The 16,926-nt window shown below is 45.5% G+C and overlaps 1 protein-coding gene across 1 annotated transcript; it reads right to left on the reverse strand.

Annotated features, from left to right (window-relative positions):
- Positions 1-149: 149 nt before the first annotated feature.
- On the reverse strand, positions 150-13,405 carry LOC116430229 (uncharacterized). The gene is made up of 4 exons (XM_031984050.2): positions 13,054-13,405; positions 1,698-1,780; positions 1,401-1,590; positions 150-984 (listed from the first exon to the last, which is right to left on the reverse strand). Exons 1-4 carry the CDS (start codon positions 13,060-13,062, stop codon positions 859-861), a joined length of 408 nt encoding a protein of 135 aa, XP_031839910.1. The 5' UTR covers positions 13,063-13,405; the 3' UTR covers positions 150-858.
- Between the last annotated feature and the right edge of the window lie 3,521 nt (positions 13,406-16,926).

Consider the following 16,926-nt stretch of genomic DNA (forward strand, 5'->3'; position numbering starts at 1 on the left):
TACATTTGAAAAGTTTTCAACGAAAGATAATTAACGATGAATGGAAATAATTAAAGAATAATTATATTAAGGAATAGCTTTTATTTGCGAGGAAATGGAATCAGTTCGCTTCTAACAAGCAATACGTTTACAGATGCGGAAATAAATTGAGCATCACTTTTTTTTTAAACTACATAAGTCCAAGAGTTTATTGTAGTACTTGTAAAATTTCAATATATAGAGATTTACATATCAGATGTCTCTTGTGATCGTACAATATGCGCAATTATAATTACGTTGAACGCATTAAGACCATGTGAAATTATCAGGGAAATAAATATTCTTCTTAATACTGCACTGTCGCTTTCGAACGTAACAAGGTTATATCTAATTTTCGTGTAATTGTTTCGAATTTGCTTATGTACAAGATCTTCAGATGGCGATCACACTTACGCGCAACGATTATTATTAATAATTACATTCGCTAAATTGACATTGTTCACAATGTTAATTTCGTGTTTTCTTTTTTAATAGGATAAATCCAAAGAATTGTTGCGAACTGCAAACGTATTTTCTGTTGCTTCAGTACATAATGTATTGTTAATAACATGGATACAATGTTTCAATTAGTTCTCCGTTTCGATAGAACGAAGGCGAATGAAAGGAAATGGTTAAATACATGAGCCGGTTACAGAAAAATGTTGCGATCCATGGGTTCGGAGCGTGGAGGGGGGTGGGCGGGCATGGAAAAGGGAGAAGAAGGAAGTTTTATTCGATGTAATCAGTATAGAAAGAGGACAAAATACACATTTCTGACAGTTCAATTAATGAAAAATGTTTGCACGAGCCGAGCAAATATTTATTTCCAGATCAGTTCGTTTAATAGTTGGTGTCCGAAGGTTCCAGTTCTGACAAAAAGTTCTCCATAAAGGGTAGCCTTCGTTCGTCCATCTCATTGTTCCTTTGTTTGTGGTGTGCGGTGTACATTGCGTCCTTTTGCAGATCCTGCGACAGAAATTAAGGTACTGTAATTCCAACTCCACCGTTTAATCACTCGCGCAATAAAAACAAATGAAATAAACAAAATATGAAGAAATATCCGAATCATTCAATCTTATATTTTCATCGAAAGTTTACTCGATAGAACAATACTATTCTTTACAAAGGAAGATAATTATCGTACAGCGAAACATCACGTTCGAATGGCGTATTATTGGTCTAACCAGACTTAAATTTGAATCTTTTTATTTCGTGTTTCAACTCAATGTTCTGGATTTGATTAGCGCATTATTCTATACATAAATTCTTTATTCACCAGTCATTTATCTTTACATGCTCACGTTGTTACTGTTATTGTTTTGATTTATTATTTATCATACTAGGAATCGGTTAACAGCTGGAGCCTTAGGTTGGCGACTTACGTTATCGAGTAGAGACATTAAGAGTTTCGACTTCGAAAACGGGATGAAAGGGAGGCGACGTCTTTCTTCGAACTCCCTGATGCAATTTACGTTTCCTTTACTTCCGTCGCAACCCAGTGCGTACAAGGTTGGGAACATCGCACGTTTCCTCGACATCGAGCCTCTGCATGATTGATGGAACGGATACAATCTAAAGGGCCCGGAGAATCATGGATTTTAATGCCGGTTTTTATAGTACGGACTGAACAATTTATCGCATAATTAACACACACTGAATCACGAATAACGTGTACTCACTCGCAGTCCACATCGCCCCGGACGTGGAAGTAGCACAGGAAAATAGCAAGGATCACCATGCACCGTTGGATGTACACCACAGCCTGCAAGGATAATTGTCTAGATTATTAAACCGATCGAGCCACGTATCTCGGAATAGAATCTAGGTAAATTTCCTCGTTTCTAGATTATTTACTACAGTTATCAATGAACCGACTCGAACTCTCTCATTAAGCAAATATCGTTCCAAGTTCTAACACTGGAACCACCAGATCAGTCAAAATTACCCATTCCCGATTTCTTCTTTTAGAATGACCGAAATGGCACAGATACTTTAAAAATCGCGAAGAAATGAAAAGTCAGTTGAAGTGCTCGGTGGTTCTAGCGTTGAAATCAACCGACCGAATGCGCGCGAAAGGTATTCGCACTGATTTAGGGTTACTGTCAGTTCAGAAGCAAATGTCGGGGATAAACAACGGCAGTAATGAATAATCAATAAGTGTCCCGTAAATTCGATCCTAACGAAGGGGCAAGGCAGCTAAATTTCGCGGACTCCCGTTACGCTCGGCAAGCCGACGGGAGACATTTTCATTCAAAATCGATATCAGATCCCCATTTATTTCCGACGCGATGAAGGCGGGAAAGGAACAGGAACGGTCCCGCGGTTGCATCAGCCAATTTGCGGCAAGTTGTCCCGCCCGATGTCCCCGGCTCTTGTTATTTGCCAGCGAGTCATCCGCGTGTGCAACGCTTAACAATCCGGACAGTTGGAAAAATATCGCGGACAGAGGCGCGTGGGACGACCTCGAAAGATTTAGGCGGCCGCCTCTTTATCACGGGCAGAGATACCGTCGGGGATAACGAGTACGCTAGCAACTTTTGCATTCTGCCCTCGAAACAAGCGGTCGTAGTCGCGCCGCACGCTTCCGGGCGTCTTCGAAAGTTTCCCGTCAATACTCGCGCAAAGCCGTCGATTCTATGATAAACTTTGAAACTTCGGGACACGTTCATGGTTAGCGGCAATGGGTTTCTTTCCTCGTATGGCGGAATGATTCATAGTTCCACATACAGAGAACACGGACATTCGATCGTACATTGTCCAAGCAACGATCGATCAGAACGACGATACATCGACAACTTCGGTTTACTTATGTTTATTGTAGCAAGTACTTTTTCAAGAGAATCGACAAACTTATCGTCGATTAAATCGGCGATTATCATTCACCAGCTGCAACAGGAGCGAAGCGAAACAAAAATGAGGATCGTTTGGAAACTGCATCACCAGACTCGACAGTTATCCAGGCAGAGCGCGCATGGTCTAAGATCCTGATAATTAAATGGTTCCAAGCAGTTTGCCATTCGAATCCGAATCACTCGATCAATTTCCAGCTCGCGGTCGGAATTTCCCAAGAGGATATTGCTAGAAATATTTCGACGTTGGAAACGTGGAGGCGTTCGATGTATCTCCGAGCACGGCATTCGCGGATGTCGATCGAGAAAAATCATTAACGCGCGCGCTGCGTTAGCCTATTTCATATTATATTCGATGAAAATCCACCGTTCGACGTTCCCCCGACGCCATGGGATCCCGTGGAATCACGTCTACGGTACGCGGGCCAATGTAAGCGTACGTAAAATATGTATCAGGCGTTGTAGCGATTCCATTTAGATTCCGAAAGACGTTCGCTCGTGCGCGTGATCGCGATATCGCGAGAAATCGGTGGACGGGAGACGATTTGCTGATCCAATCGCTATCGATCGAACGATCAGCCCATCGAGCGGGTAAACATTCGGTGGAGCTTACGCGGATACGCGAGATAACCGTTAACGTCTTTTCTAGGTGTCCTATTCGGCAGTTTTTTTACGTATCGTCGCGGCCCGACGCGATACCGGATTATCGGCGCGAAAATAAGTTCCCCGTTTCGCATATTAACATCCTCGAATCGCGTTTGGGCGGTTCATTTTGCAAGGCCTCTCTCTCTCGTGACTTCCGAACCCTCTCGCACTTCGTTTCTTTCGTTTCCGTTTTTCCTCTGCCGAATGATCCTTAATGGACCGCTTAACGGCGCCGTTAACTTTTTCCTCCGCTATCGCGAGGCGAAACATTGTTGTTTCATCGCGTTGCTCTCGGCGTCTCGCGGCGATCGTTCCGACAGGCGTATATTAATTTTGAATTTGTCAAAGGAACCACCGCGTTTCGGGCACATGATGGTAGGTGGTGACGCGGCCGTGCGACAACACCGCGCGCAGTTAATTTTAGTTAATTGGTGGCTATCCTAATTACGGAAATTATGCAAATGGATTGACGATCGACGCGGCACGGGAAAAACCTTCCCGTCCGCCCCCGGCGATTGACGTTTCGGCATTCCTCGGTTCCCCGCGAATTCGCGGGGCGAGGATCAATCCCGGGAATTCATCGTATTTTATGGTGTCGCTCGAAACCGTGAACAAGAAAACGTGTGAGCCAATCAAGCAGCGTTGTTTGACTTCCCGCGGTTCCTACGCGAAACTTCGTTCGTCGCGCGTTGCTCAAAGTATGGGTACGCCAGTGCCAACGTGGGTATTTGATTATTGGTATTCAAATTGGTTTCGCCCACTTCTACTCGCAGGAACAACCGGTGCTCGTCTACATTGCGCTACTTGCGTTCAGTTGTTAAATTGCAGAATACAGGATTCGACGTGGCTTAGCGTATCAGTAGGGGTAATCGCGGAATATTAGACAATTCGTGAACTTTTATAAATTCGTGGCCTATGGAAGCCTTTGAAGAACGCCGAGATGATACGAGAGATACTACCGATACGAAAGATCAATTTTAATGAACCGTATTCTTCAGATTCCTCTTTCCTTTCGAGAAACGATCTCATTATTCGGTCATAAGGTTCTCCAGAATTGGAATGCGACATTTTCGAGTAAATCGATAAACACACGTTTGCAACGTCGTAGGACCGACGTAAGTTCGCTACGAGTGTTAATTAAACAAGTATACAACTGGTGCTTTTCTTGATCAACATTGCTCCGCGAGAGAAAAGGCGACACATGGGGTTTTTCTAATTGAGAAACATTGCGCCGGTGTTCGAAAACGAGTTTATGGTTACATGCTGGACCGTGTCACGGCACGTTTGCCACCTTTACGTGGGCATCGCGACGTTAGCCAGACACCTCGCGCTCCCGCCGCTATTTCTTCATTAACATACGCCAGGAGCGCCGTGTTCCCCTGCGCAACGCGTGATTCCTCTGTACAAGTAATACACGAATCGAACCGTAATTTCAATGGACATCCATTAGCCGGTCGGACTCCGCTTGACAAATTGCCGACACTGCTTCCCGGGCTACGGATCTTTATGTAAATCAGAATTTTCCGAGTTTCTTCTCCAACGGAATTCATTGGGAACTTGTCCATTCGAGGATCTTATTCTATCATGAACGAGATAAAAAGTTCGAACCTTCGAGGTTTGCATTTCATGCAACGTAAACGAAAGAACCTTAATACCGTGAATTTCTGTTTCGTCTTGCGAAAGGGATGATTTAATCTAGGATGCTTAATATCTGATCTTTTCGAGCCGCGAACTTTCTATTACATTTTCGAAATACGGGCTCGTAATCGCGTGTTGCGAAGGTTAATTAAATTTAAATGGCGAACGTACATCGGCCAGACATCGATTAAGCCTAGTGTAAACACCGGTGCCCGTAACAATCCGTAACAGAGAATTAATTATCGAAGGAACCTTTTTCCCCTTTCCCGGTATCAATTACTGCGTTTTGGTGGAACCGTCGCTCGTTGTTTGCTCGGGGGGCGGCACGCATTAGCGATTTGATCGAACGTTTCACGAATAACGCGACGATTCCTCGCGATTTCTCGGAGGCTGGCGTACACCGTTTCCCGCGGGACGTCTCGTTCCCCAGGGTATTCGCGCGTTAACCTCCGCCCCCGTAAGAAAGCTTCGGGCGGAAAAAATATATCTTCGCTTATCTGCTTCCCAAGCGGGAGTCTTAAATGGGATATAGACAAATTTCTTCGGCGAAGACACACCCTTCCGTGAAACCCAATATACATATCTACTCATGCAAATTTCCATATACTTGCGCAGAGAATACGGCCCAATACGCAGCATACGACGAAACAACGAAATTCCTCGACTGACGTTACAACATTTAAATTTCGCGTTAACCGCGATCACGGAAGTCGATGTTTAGCGTTCGGACAGTCGGAAGGGTTCGTGAAAATGGAATTCGGACGACGAGTTTTTAAATGATCCGAGTTAGAAACCGAGAGGATTGAAACTCACGCAATCTCGTTTTTCAGACGCGATTCGGCGAACATGAAACAGAGACCGCACGCGAATTGGATTCATTCCGTGGATTCGACGTTTCCGCTGGAACAAGTTGTACTTAATACGGGCGACATGAAAAACAGGCGGATGCGCCGGTGAAAGGAGTTTTTTCCCAAAGACTCGAAACCACGGTGCGCCATTTACTTTGATCATTTCTTCTGCAAGTTTCGCCCGACGTCTGGAATCCGATTTCCCAAAGCTTTTATATCTGGTTACAATCGCGATCATTAGCGGAGGAGGTTCGGCACACGCGTGTTAGCGTTGGCAACTGCAAGGCAATAATCATGTACCGTGAACTTTGTTGCGGTGACGTCGACGAGCATTTGTTTCGCGCCATAAAACCTCGTACCATCGGTGAATTAAAATTTTCCATTCTAATTCGTTAACATTACGAACAACGTTACTCGCGTTTTATCGCGCGACAGAAAAATGACACGGGTTTCAAAGGGAAACGTAAATTCGCTGGCCATTTAAACTTTTGTTGTATTATACATTTCTCGCGCAAGTATTTCCCTCGGTTCTACATTTAATTTTTCACCCGTGAAACCAGACATTCAGAACTGTGGAGTTTTTCCGCCCACGCGTCGCACTCCCGTGGATTTCTACCCTCTTAAACTAAAAGTGTTACACCGAATGGATCGCTCTTAACTTTTTGCGTTATGGGAAATGTATGCTGTCGCACGGAAATACTTGATCCCCTGTTTGCTTATGGAAGAACTTTTTCCGGGAAAACGCCGAACGCTCGGCCTGATGTTAATAAATTGGACCGAACGGTGCCGAAAAGAGAAGTTCTTCATTTTACTTGCGACAATCGTTTACCTGTCCACCCGCAAGCAAATTCGACAAAAACGTGAACTGCCCAACAAAGTCTAGTATCTGCTTGCTAGCGACTGTTTACGGAGGTGGGCGACGTCGCAGCTTCGTTGAATCCAGGGAATCTACGGATGCCTGAATTATTTAGTTAACATCTTTACCTTGCAATCAACGCACCAAAGACAAGAAACTAACTGAATCTACCAAGCACCTGGGACCAGTTGATAACTCTGTATCCACGAATACAGTAAGGAAGCATGTATCGAGAACCAACGAGAAAGGAAGGAACCGTTGTATATTTGGACATCGAAAGCTTCAAATATTGGAGCACATTCTATCGTCCGGATTTTCGAGTGTCCTCGGATATCCGAGGATCCCCGAGAATCCCGCGGGCCGGGGAAACGCCGCGATCACTCAGGAGCTGACAAAATCCTTTTATCTCGTCCACTTTCGACGGTCAATCGCCGATACCCGACGACACGCCGCTCCCTTCTGTCCGACAGATGAAATGGAGACACGACGGAAGCTTAAATAATCAGTGGATCGGGGAGAGAAGCGTGGGGACGGCGAACGCGCCGAGGAAAAACGGCGGAGAGCCATGAACGCGCGGTTTAACCCCTGACCGGGATGTGGGACGCTGTGGCGTCTCTCCGTCTGCTGGCATAGAAAAACCTCTTCACCCTTTTCTCGTCGGATCCCCTAGTTCCAGCCTCCCCCTCGCGACGCTGCGGCTTTCCGGACGCGATCTCAGCTATTCGCGTTTTCGCTCTCCCTTCTATCGGAACGCGGTTTCCGGCCGCGGAATCTGGACGCCAGCGGTCGTCTAATGCGACTTTTTGCGACCACCCCTGTGCCAGCCGCAAAATTGTGATTTCACCACCGAGTCGCCGCGAATTAGTGTTTAACGCGAGACATACCGAGAATTTAACCCTCTGCGGACGAAGATTCAAATGTACAAAACCTTCAAGGCAAAGATAAATTATGTACCAATTGCTTAATTAATAGAGAAAAGAGAAACTACGCGCTGATCTCTTGCTGTTCAAGTAATTAAATGATTTGTCTGAGACTTAGTCTTCCAAATGTGAACATTTCATCTCGTCGAAATGTCGACGTCCGCAGGGTTAAACTGTCTTTGCAAAATTTCTTTGGGAACGCTCGATTCGAGGTGGTCCGGAATAATCCATCAACCTGTTGAATCCCTTCGGAACTGAAAATCTGCTGCAGTTAAAAATATTTGGTTGTTCTCGTTACGCGATTGTACAATATTCTATCGTCTCCTTTCCATTCGATTCTACCGAAATGCAATTTCGAGATAGCGTCGGAGATACGTGAATCCATAAATTGGGAGCATCCTTGCGTCGAATTGCTTGAATCGTACTCGGCGATCAATCAATCCTTTCGCGTCGTTGTGTACTATTAATTTATAGTAATCTTCGTATGTGATGCTCGTTTCTCTTAAGTATACGATGATTAAACGCTGATGATTGAGCTGTGATTCTTTAAGCGAGTTCAGATTTTTCTAGACGAGTGTGAGGTGCTTTTTGATTTAATTGCATTAAGAGGATTGTATAATTGCATTGAATTCTATAGAATTCTGTACAGTAGTTACTCTTTTAATAGTTCTATAACGTACGAGTGGGTAAACTGATTAAAAAAATCCATGGTTAGAGCAAACTCATTTGAATAGTTCAATAAAAATTGGATTTTTCCGTGAGAAGGCGAATCTACTTAACGAACTTACAGGCGACGGCGTCTAAATCTTATGAGACTTGCTATCAGTCTCCAGATAACTTTTTAATTTACTTCCTCGAGAGAATTCAATTGATCGAATCTCTTTATCGAAAATTGCGGCTCTCCGATCTGCGGTGATTAAACAACTCACGAAATTCTTTTATTTTGGACGCTGGACGTTTTAATTGAATCAAGTGTTCGGTAAAGCCAATGATTATTTGTGGATTAATATTTTATGACGGTCATTTTACGCGCTAAAGCATTCTTGCGTCATTATTCGTTTATTTATTATTTACGTGCGTAATTCAGTATATTCTGTCACACTAAATATCCATTTCTGCCGAACTATCAGCGGTTTATCATCGGTCCCGTTCGCCAGCAATTGTCATTGTTAAAAGAGAAATCAGTCATTTCTGTTTCAATTACTCCGTAGACATACGAATCGCTCGAAAGCCAGAGTGACCAAATCCAGAAGACAAAAATTGAGATAATTAATGTTTTCCAGTACATTAGTTTTCTTCTTTAGTTTACAATGTTGATCAAAAAAGTATATAGAGTTTCTTTTCAAAGAATCTACTCTGCAACAATGGAGTATTATTTATTTAAAATTTGCAAAAATCAGCAGCTATAAAAAATTGACTTCTAATCAACTGATATGTAGATTAATAATCACACATCCAAGGAAACTATGATTTTTTCGAAAAACCAATTTCAGCGTATCAAGTCAATACAGATATTCCATAGAACATCACGCTGAAATGTCAAACTGGTATAATAAGACATCAAACTGGGACAGAAGTACTATAACATTGCCGTTCAGTGCGATGAATTTTCAAGGACCGTTCTCCTAAACCAATAACTCAAAAATAGCAAAGGTTGTGTGTCATCGTTGTGCCATATTACCCGCGTGATATTTATCCTACGAATGCGATTATACGTCTTACACGGTTTTTAACTTCGAATGCATCCAATCTTCCTAGTAACAATTTTTGCAATATAAAACAGTAGTAGTCTATTGAGAATTTTCCGAGTGCAAAGGGTTAATAATTCTTCTTATTTATCTTTGCTACGAATTGTACAAAATAATATTCCTAAAATTCAATCTGCGTCAAATCGACACGTTCCGTAAACCTAGTGTTAAATATTTCTAGCAAGAAACATCCGAGCGCAAAGGGTGAATCACGAATAAACCGTTGGATATCGGCGACATCGAACGAGTTTCATTTTCCAGCGACAAAGCCCGCGGAAAGAACGTTAAGTAAATAAATAACTTCCATTAGACAATGATATGCTCTGTCCCGTGTCACAGGGAAGATATACACGCGCCTCGGGCGCCATCTTCCTCGGCCGGTATGCAAATGTGCCGTATTCTTTGGTAAACGGTTGTTCCTCCGCTTGTTCCTTTGCCGCTGATATCAGATACCGTTTACAATCGCTCAGGGGTGCGCGAGGGAGTCGGAGGAATCGCTTCAGCGAACGCACGGTCCACTTTGTGCCAGTGATTCTCGGGAAACTATGTTTCGTCGAGTTCGAGAGCGCCGATAACGCGATTCTATACGCAGCATCGTTAACGATGTGATCTAAATTTGGAATTTCTTATTAACAGTCCACCGATGTCCGTGCAAATACGAATTCGCGCGGCTTAACACCGAAGACACCGGATTGATCAAAATGGTCCATTCTTCGATTCCCCTTTTACGATGATTGAACAGATTAAACTCCAAGAAATCACTACAGAAATTGATTTCGTAAGTTGTAAATGAAATTGTGTATCGATCGAAGTTCCACGGGGTGTATTCTTCTAATCTCTATAAGAAAAATTCGAGAAGAACGATTCAACTGATCGGTACCGGCGTTGATTAGGGAAGACCAGAGTAAAATGAAAATGAATTCCTCCCATGAATATCAATGAATACGACAGCCTCACTTAATAAATTCGAGTTAACCGACTAATTCCTCTTTCCGCCCCCGCAGCGAGTTCCTGATTTCTTCATACTCTTATTGCGCGTTATTTTAACGCGGCCGGCAGATAGATATTTAGAGCGTCGCCTCGCGGTTCAATTTCACCTGCGGCCAATGAATTATCGCCGGGCTGTGTTTCATCTCGTCGCAACGTTCTCCGGAGTGTCGTGGCCGAGCCGTCGTCCCGCGGAATGGAAATAAGCGCATCGAAATTTCCCGGTCGCGAGCAAATAGAAAATAGATCTCTGAGTTTTACGAGCGTCCCTGGAGGATGACCATTTCATCGACAATAGCAGAAACGATTGCCTTCCCGCGACGCGCACTCGAAGATAAATATTTCCCCGTGGGACGCGACTAGTTGATTCGCGGCTACGCGTCCGCGAGATGGTATCCGATCATCTGGATCTCCGTTGTCGAGGAACCTTTCAGAAACGGCTCCGTTTTTGTCCGTCGGTTCGACAGTGGCAAGGATAAATTCGGATGTTCGAGACGCGTTAGCGTTTACCGCGCTCTCAGCCGTTCCGCTTCGGCGCGCCTGCGACGAGAAAGCTCTCGCCGCGAACGAAATGGGACACGCGTGTTGAAGTTAGCTGCTTCCAGCGGGATTAGGGATTATCGAGGTGGAATATTATTCGGATAATGTATTTCACTCTAGGTTTTGGCGCTGAATAAATGATAATGCGCGCGAACGCAAATAATTCTGATGTTCGTCGCTTTGATTAGGATTTAGGAGTTTGTCGTTCTATTTTGAAAGTGTCGTCGAGAAAGGGGGAGTGTTGGAATTAAATGTTGATCTGCTTAACTTCTCATTTTAACGAACTCCGCTCGGTAGTGTTTGGTGCAATAATAACGAAATAAAATAAACTGTAAAGCAAATGAAACGCGACGTGGGAACCTTTAATGGGCCATTAGTTGCCGATTGGAACTCTGTTTTATGAAAGTATTCGGTTCTATTGTCGAGTTCGCTCATTCATCAGCGACGGATTGTAATTGTATTTGTATATTTTCCATTCGAGCGTTTTTATCACGTGTGACTCAACGCTAAAACACGGACGGTTCTACGAACAGATTAATTGCTCCATAACAGAAAAATGTGCCGAGCACTCCGGCTTTGCTCGGTTTTCAATTAACCAAAATATTCAATATGCGATATGACCATACAAACATTCGTCGGTCATGAAACGTGTCGGTAATAAATGGTCATCTACGCGAGCAAGTCGCTCAATAGGGTTAATACTTTCAATGCATTAGAAGTAATATCAGAAACCGGTGAAATTTTCACGGTACAACTATCAACTGATTAAACCACAGAATTAATCTATAATTCCTACAAAAATGCCCTACATTTTCGCACATCCGAAGCAACTCTTATTTGCATGTCTACGCAAGTGCGCGAATCTATTCAACGAATTCTCGCGAAAACTTCGCGATTTCAGCGATTATAAGATAAAAATTCTAATCAGCTCGTTTCGACGCGTACGACGGTTCCAGCGTGAAGAGAAGCTTCCACCCAATTTTCTGATAGATCTGTGCAGACTCGACGCGCGAAGCAATTAGTTATCCAGGTGTTACGAACCGGGTCACTCCGACTATTCGGCGGTGTCGCTGTTAAAAGCTGAAGCCGGACAACGGCCCGCTTCGACGGAGAACGAACGGCGGGAGGAATGTTTGTGCTCGTCGTAACCCTCGTGCACGTCACACCTCTGTTTCTCTTGCCTTTACCCCCGAAGACTACTTTACAGCAAATTAGGCGCGCCGCCGCCGCCGCCGCCGCCGCCGCGTGCACCGAATTCGTCCGCGTTACCCAATACGCTCCGTTACTTCTCGCGCGACGATTCAACGGAACGGTGTTCGATTTCCCGAAGACGTTTACCAACAGCCGTCAACATTCTTCAGGGTCAAAGTGCTTCGTTAATTGAAGAGGGGAACCTGCCAGCGAACTTTCCTGTCACTGATCATTGATTAACTTCGCTTAATCCAGGCTCGTATCAAGCTTAGTTCCCAGCACCGAAGCAAAAACTCTGCGGACGGCTTGGAAACTGTCACTGTACTCGACAATTCTTTTGCCTCGTTTCTCCGGATGTCCCGGTGTTTCTCGAGATCAAGGTACGATTCACATTACAGAAACTATAACTCGTTTTACGAAGATTCAAGTGAAACTTCCTTTCCAGACTTCCTCGACGCAACGGAGGAATATCAAGCTCGATCGTCCACGACAAACATAATTGCACGATGTACTCTATTACTCATCTCCGATAACCTTTATCAAAGAAGAAGGAAGCGAACCGAGAACTAGAGAACACAACCTGCCAGTCTACAATCTCGAAACTTTCCAGAAACGCAGCGGAATCGCGAAAGATTGGTGGCCCGGCTCCGTCAATCGCGTGAACTCTCCCAGGGGACGCGTTAAAAGACCTGTCAGCGCGTTCGCCGGCGTTTTTATCGCGGACTCTAGACACCGTGTAATCAGCGTAGGACGGAAAACACTCGCGGCGAGGGAAAATAAAGTAAGCCGTGGAAACTGCGTGGAGGCACTCACCGTTGTCATCTCTCCGAGAGCCGTGTTATCGGAGGTCGAGCAAACACGCGGGACCCGGTGGCTGCCGGTGGATTCGATGGTCTCTGCCGTGGCCCCTGCGAGCTCGTCGGAGGGTGGTCGGCGTTGGGACGCTCGTCGTCGACGGCGCCGCTCGGTGGATCCTGGCTGTCGCGAGACGGTCTCCGTTCGCGGTGTCACGAGTCTTCGGGGTTCGGAACGGTTGCGGTCGTCTCGCGGGTCTGACGGGTCTCGCTCGTACGAGGAGGGGGATGTTTGGTACCACGGGAACCTCGGAGTTTGGAGGTCAGAGGGCGAGTGATTGGTGGAGCTTGCGCGTGCCACATTTATACTCCAACCACTCACCCCTCTTCCACGATCTTCTTCCGTGCCACCAAGAGGCCCCCCGCTGCCGGTCACCGCCGCAATTCGCACCACCGACGTATTCCTCCTCCACGTTGTTAACGGCCGTCCCCTATTTCTACACCCTTTCCCTCTCCCCGTGCTTTTCGTCCCCCTCCAACCCCGCCTCTCGGCGTCCTCTCTCTCTCTCGCCCCTGTTTTCGTTACGTCATTGGAGCAAGTCTCCACCCCGGAACGATGATATCAGAGGAGAACGCGTCGATGGAACTGCCGGCCGCCGCGAAAAACTGCTTTCCGAATAGTGGAGCCCCTTACGTGGATTCATGAATGAAAGCTCGTGAATGGAGCTCGGCCGAGGCACGCCGAGTTCGGGCGACGTGGCACGCGAGAACGTTGCTGTCCGCTTAAGACGACCGTGTTTGTTTCGCGGAGTTTGCTGGCTTTTTGTCGATTCTTTTAAGACGATTGACTTCGGTCGCGCGGGACACTCGTGACGCATGCTGCGACTCGGCTGGACGGTGGGTTTGGAAATAGTCGATTGTTTCAGGTTTCGCTGAGAGTTCTTGCTCTCCTCGGTCAGAATTAAGTGCAGTCGAATTGCTTCGCTGATGGCGGACATGCGTCACGTTCGAAGACGCGAAGGAATAACGAATAAAGGTTGACTTGGAGAAGTGGCAGGCGGATCGTCGAATGTTATTCAGAGATTATTCGTTATTTACTACTCGTTTGAATGTTAATTATTCGTCGGTAACGATCTCTTATTAGTCCGCAAATAATAATCCGACTGAATTCATTCGTTAGGGACCCACTCAATTTTTCCCACTAAAGAAGTCAAGCACATTGTTCATTCGACGGCGAGTGCAGTCGCATCGATTGTTGTGTGCTTGTTAACATTTATCACTGTAATATTGATTTTTCTCTAATTCCGTCTCCGCACTCGAGGATCCTGTAAGGTACGCTCACGCGATCGTCCTCGCTTAATTTTGCATTCTGCGCGAACGTATCCTGCCGCTCGCGACGTTGCCGCTGGATTACGGGCGTTGGTAAATTATTAATCGCACATTAATTAGAAATTTGATACTCCTGAACGTCAACTTTTCGTATATACTTCGGTACGAATGACGACACAGGAACAGTTCCCATTCGCCGCATCGTTACAGGCCGAATGACGCTGAAACCGAATAAAAGTTCGGTCGCTGCTCCTGTTCTCCATTATAACTTTGCGTCCGCCGTATCGGAGTTACTTGTTACCCGTAATTAATCATAACATTTCGGACCGCTGATGGATTGATGTCACACCGTACCGTTTTCAGCCGGATTAAAAAGACACCGCGAGCTCGCGCCGTTTCGCCAGCGACCGGTGATTGAATGGAAAAGTTACGCTGGCGAGCATAGTTCCACGCTACCAAGATAGTTTTCTGGGCACAATGCGCGCCGTGACGCGCCGAGCGAAATGCTCGTCGTTTAACCCTCTTGGGCGAAGATTCTTTGAAATATACAAAACCCCCGGCAGACGGAGCTGAACTATACGTCAATCGGTTCAGCGATAGAACAAAAGTAACCTACGTGCTGGTCGCTGTTCCACTAATTAAATCATTTCTTCGCGACCTGGTCTTCCAAATATGATCCTTTCATCTCGCCGAAATGTCGTCGTTCGTCCAGAAGGGGTTAAATGATCACAGTTGCGAGTGCTGCCCACATGAATGATGTTCTTCCCACGCGAGGTATCTGCAGTTTGCGGGAGAACCCGGGTGCCTCCGTGAAATAGGGGCTGATGGAAAAACAACTCTAGGCAAATGTTGAATTGATTGTTCGAATGAACCGCAGTATTCCTTTCCGCGAAGCTTTAAGAACGTTTGACGGTACATTGAGCATCCGACGGAACTTCCATCGAGAGCATTACGAAGTTCGGGACGCACGATTTGGGCGATCTACAAGTGTGCACGCCGAACGATCCACTTTCCGGAGTTTCCTTTCAACGCGACCATAAATGTTTCGCGGTATAGGTGGCAATAACTCGAGCGTCGCGCGTCCGAGTTATATCAGAAGAATAATACGGTGTTCCGCGTTTTCAGAGGGGAGTGGGAGGGAAGATATCGGGAAGGTTATTCTCGTAATCTTTGGATGCGATCGCGATTGATTTTTCGACCGTTCCTGCTCCGGCATTGTGTATCGGTGTATTAAAACCGCTTCGGACCAATTTGACCGAGCGTCTCTCTCTCCTTTATGCTCCGCTCTCGGATATTCTCGTCCGACGTTCACGGTTTTCATTTGCTTACGACAAGACGGCTCGGGCATCCCCGATTGATCCGTCTTAGTTTATTTTATTGATTGGAATTCGACGAGGGGAGTATTATAAACTAATTAATTTCTTACAAGACGCTGATGGAACCCGCTGTTTAATAAATATTTAGCATCCGGTTCGTGCCTCCCGCGCAGGAACAAACGCTTCGCCTTCATTACGTCGTGTTATCATAGCGTTCCAATTTTTCTGCATAATACCGTAATAATAATGTAACAACGCCTTTATTACAGCAGATAAAAAGCAGATGTGTACGCGGATTAACCTAAACGCGAGCGTCAGTTCGGCTGCTATTAAGCCCGACCTGAATAAGACGAATAAACGTCGATACGATATCAGCGGACCAAGAGAAAAGCGTAAAACGGATAGTAAAATAGGATCGCATATAGATATTGTTAATACCTGTGGAACCGAAGCGATAAAAGGTACATCGAAGCGTTCCTCGGTATATAAGGCCGTGCGCGACGCGTTCGAACGTGGAATGACCATTCGGGACGAAGGATTTCGGTACCTGTTGCGAAATAACAAATATATTCGTAATATCGCTGGATTGAAGCCTCCGGCCGCCTTTTAGGAGAGAAAAGTCTGGAGGATAAATTTACCGAGAAAGAATATTAAAATAGTTCAGTGCCATATACGAGGAGCTGCCATAAAATTTAGGGGAGAGGAAAGCGGGAATGAACAAGAGGAATTCAATTCACGTGCTGCCTATTTAATGAGACGTTTTATTGAGATTGAACACCTCGTAACACGCATTGCTTCGCTAAAAGTATTCGAACTCTCATCAGAAGCACGATAATCTTCGGTTCCATTGGAAAATATGCAAACGGACGTGTCAGGAACGAGGACGTTAGACGGCTGTTCGCGTCTGACCATCGGTCAAGCGACCAAACGCGATCTCGACCAGACGCTCCTAACGCGATAACGAGACCTGATATCAATCTCGAGGGACGCACTCGAGAAATTGGCCAACGACGATGCTTAACGAACGTAAGAATTGCAGGAGTGAGACATTTTTTTTTCCTCGAGGAATAATTAACCCACAACGCGCGTGTGGCTCTCATTAAAAACGACAGGCAAGACTTGGCAGGCAGGTATCTGTGTAATGCGAAACAGCCACCGTTCGCTCCGTCTTGACTTCCATTTTTTGTTCGTCTACATTTTTCTCTAATTTTCACCGTGCGCGGTTAGGAGTGGCTCGCATCGTACGC

Source organism: Nomia melanderi, chromosome 6, assembly GCF_051020985.1.
Source record: "Nomia melanderi isolate GNS246 chromosome 6, iyNomMela1, whole genome shotgun sequence".
Lineage (NCBI taxonomy): Eukaryota > Metazoa > Arthropoda > Insecta > Hymenoptera > Halictidae > Nomia > Nomia melanderi.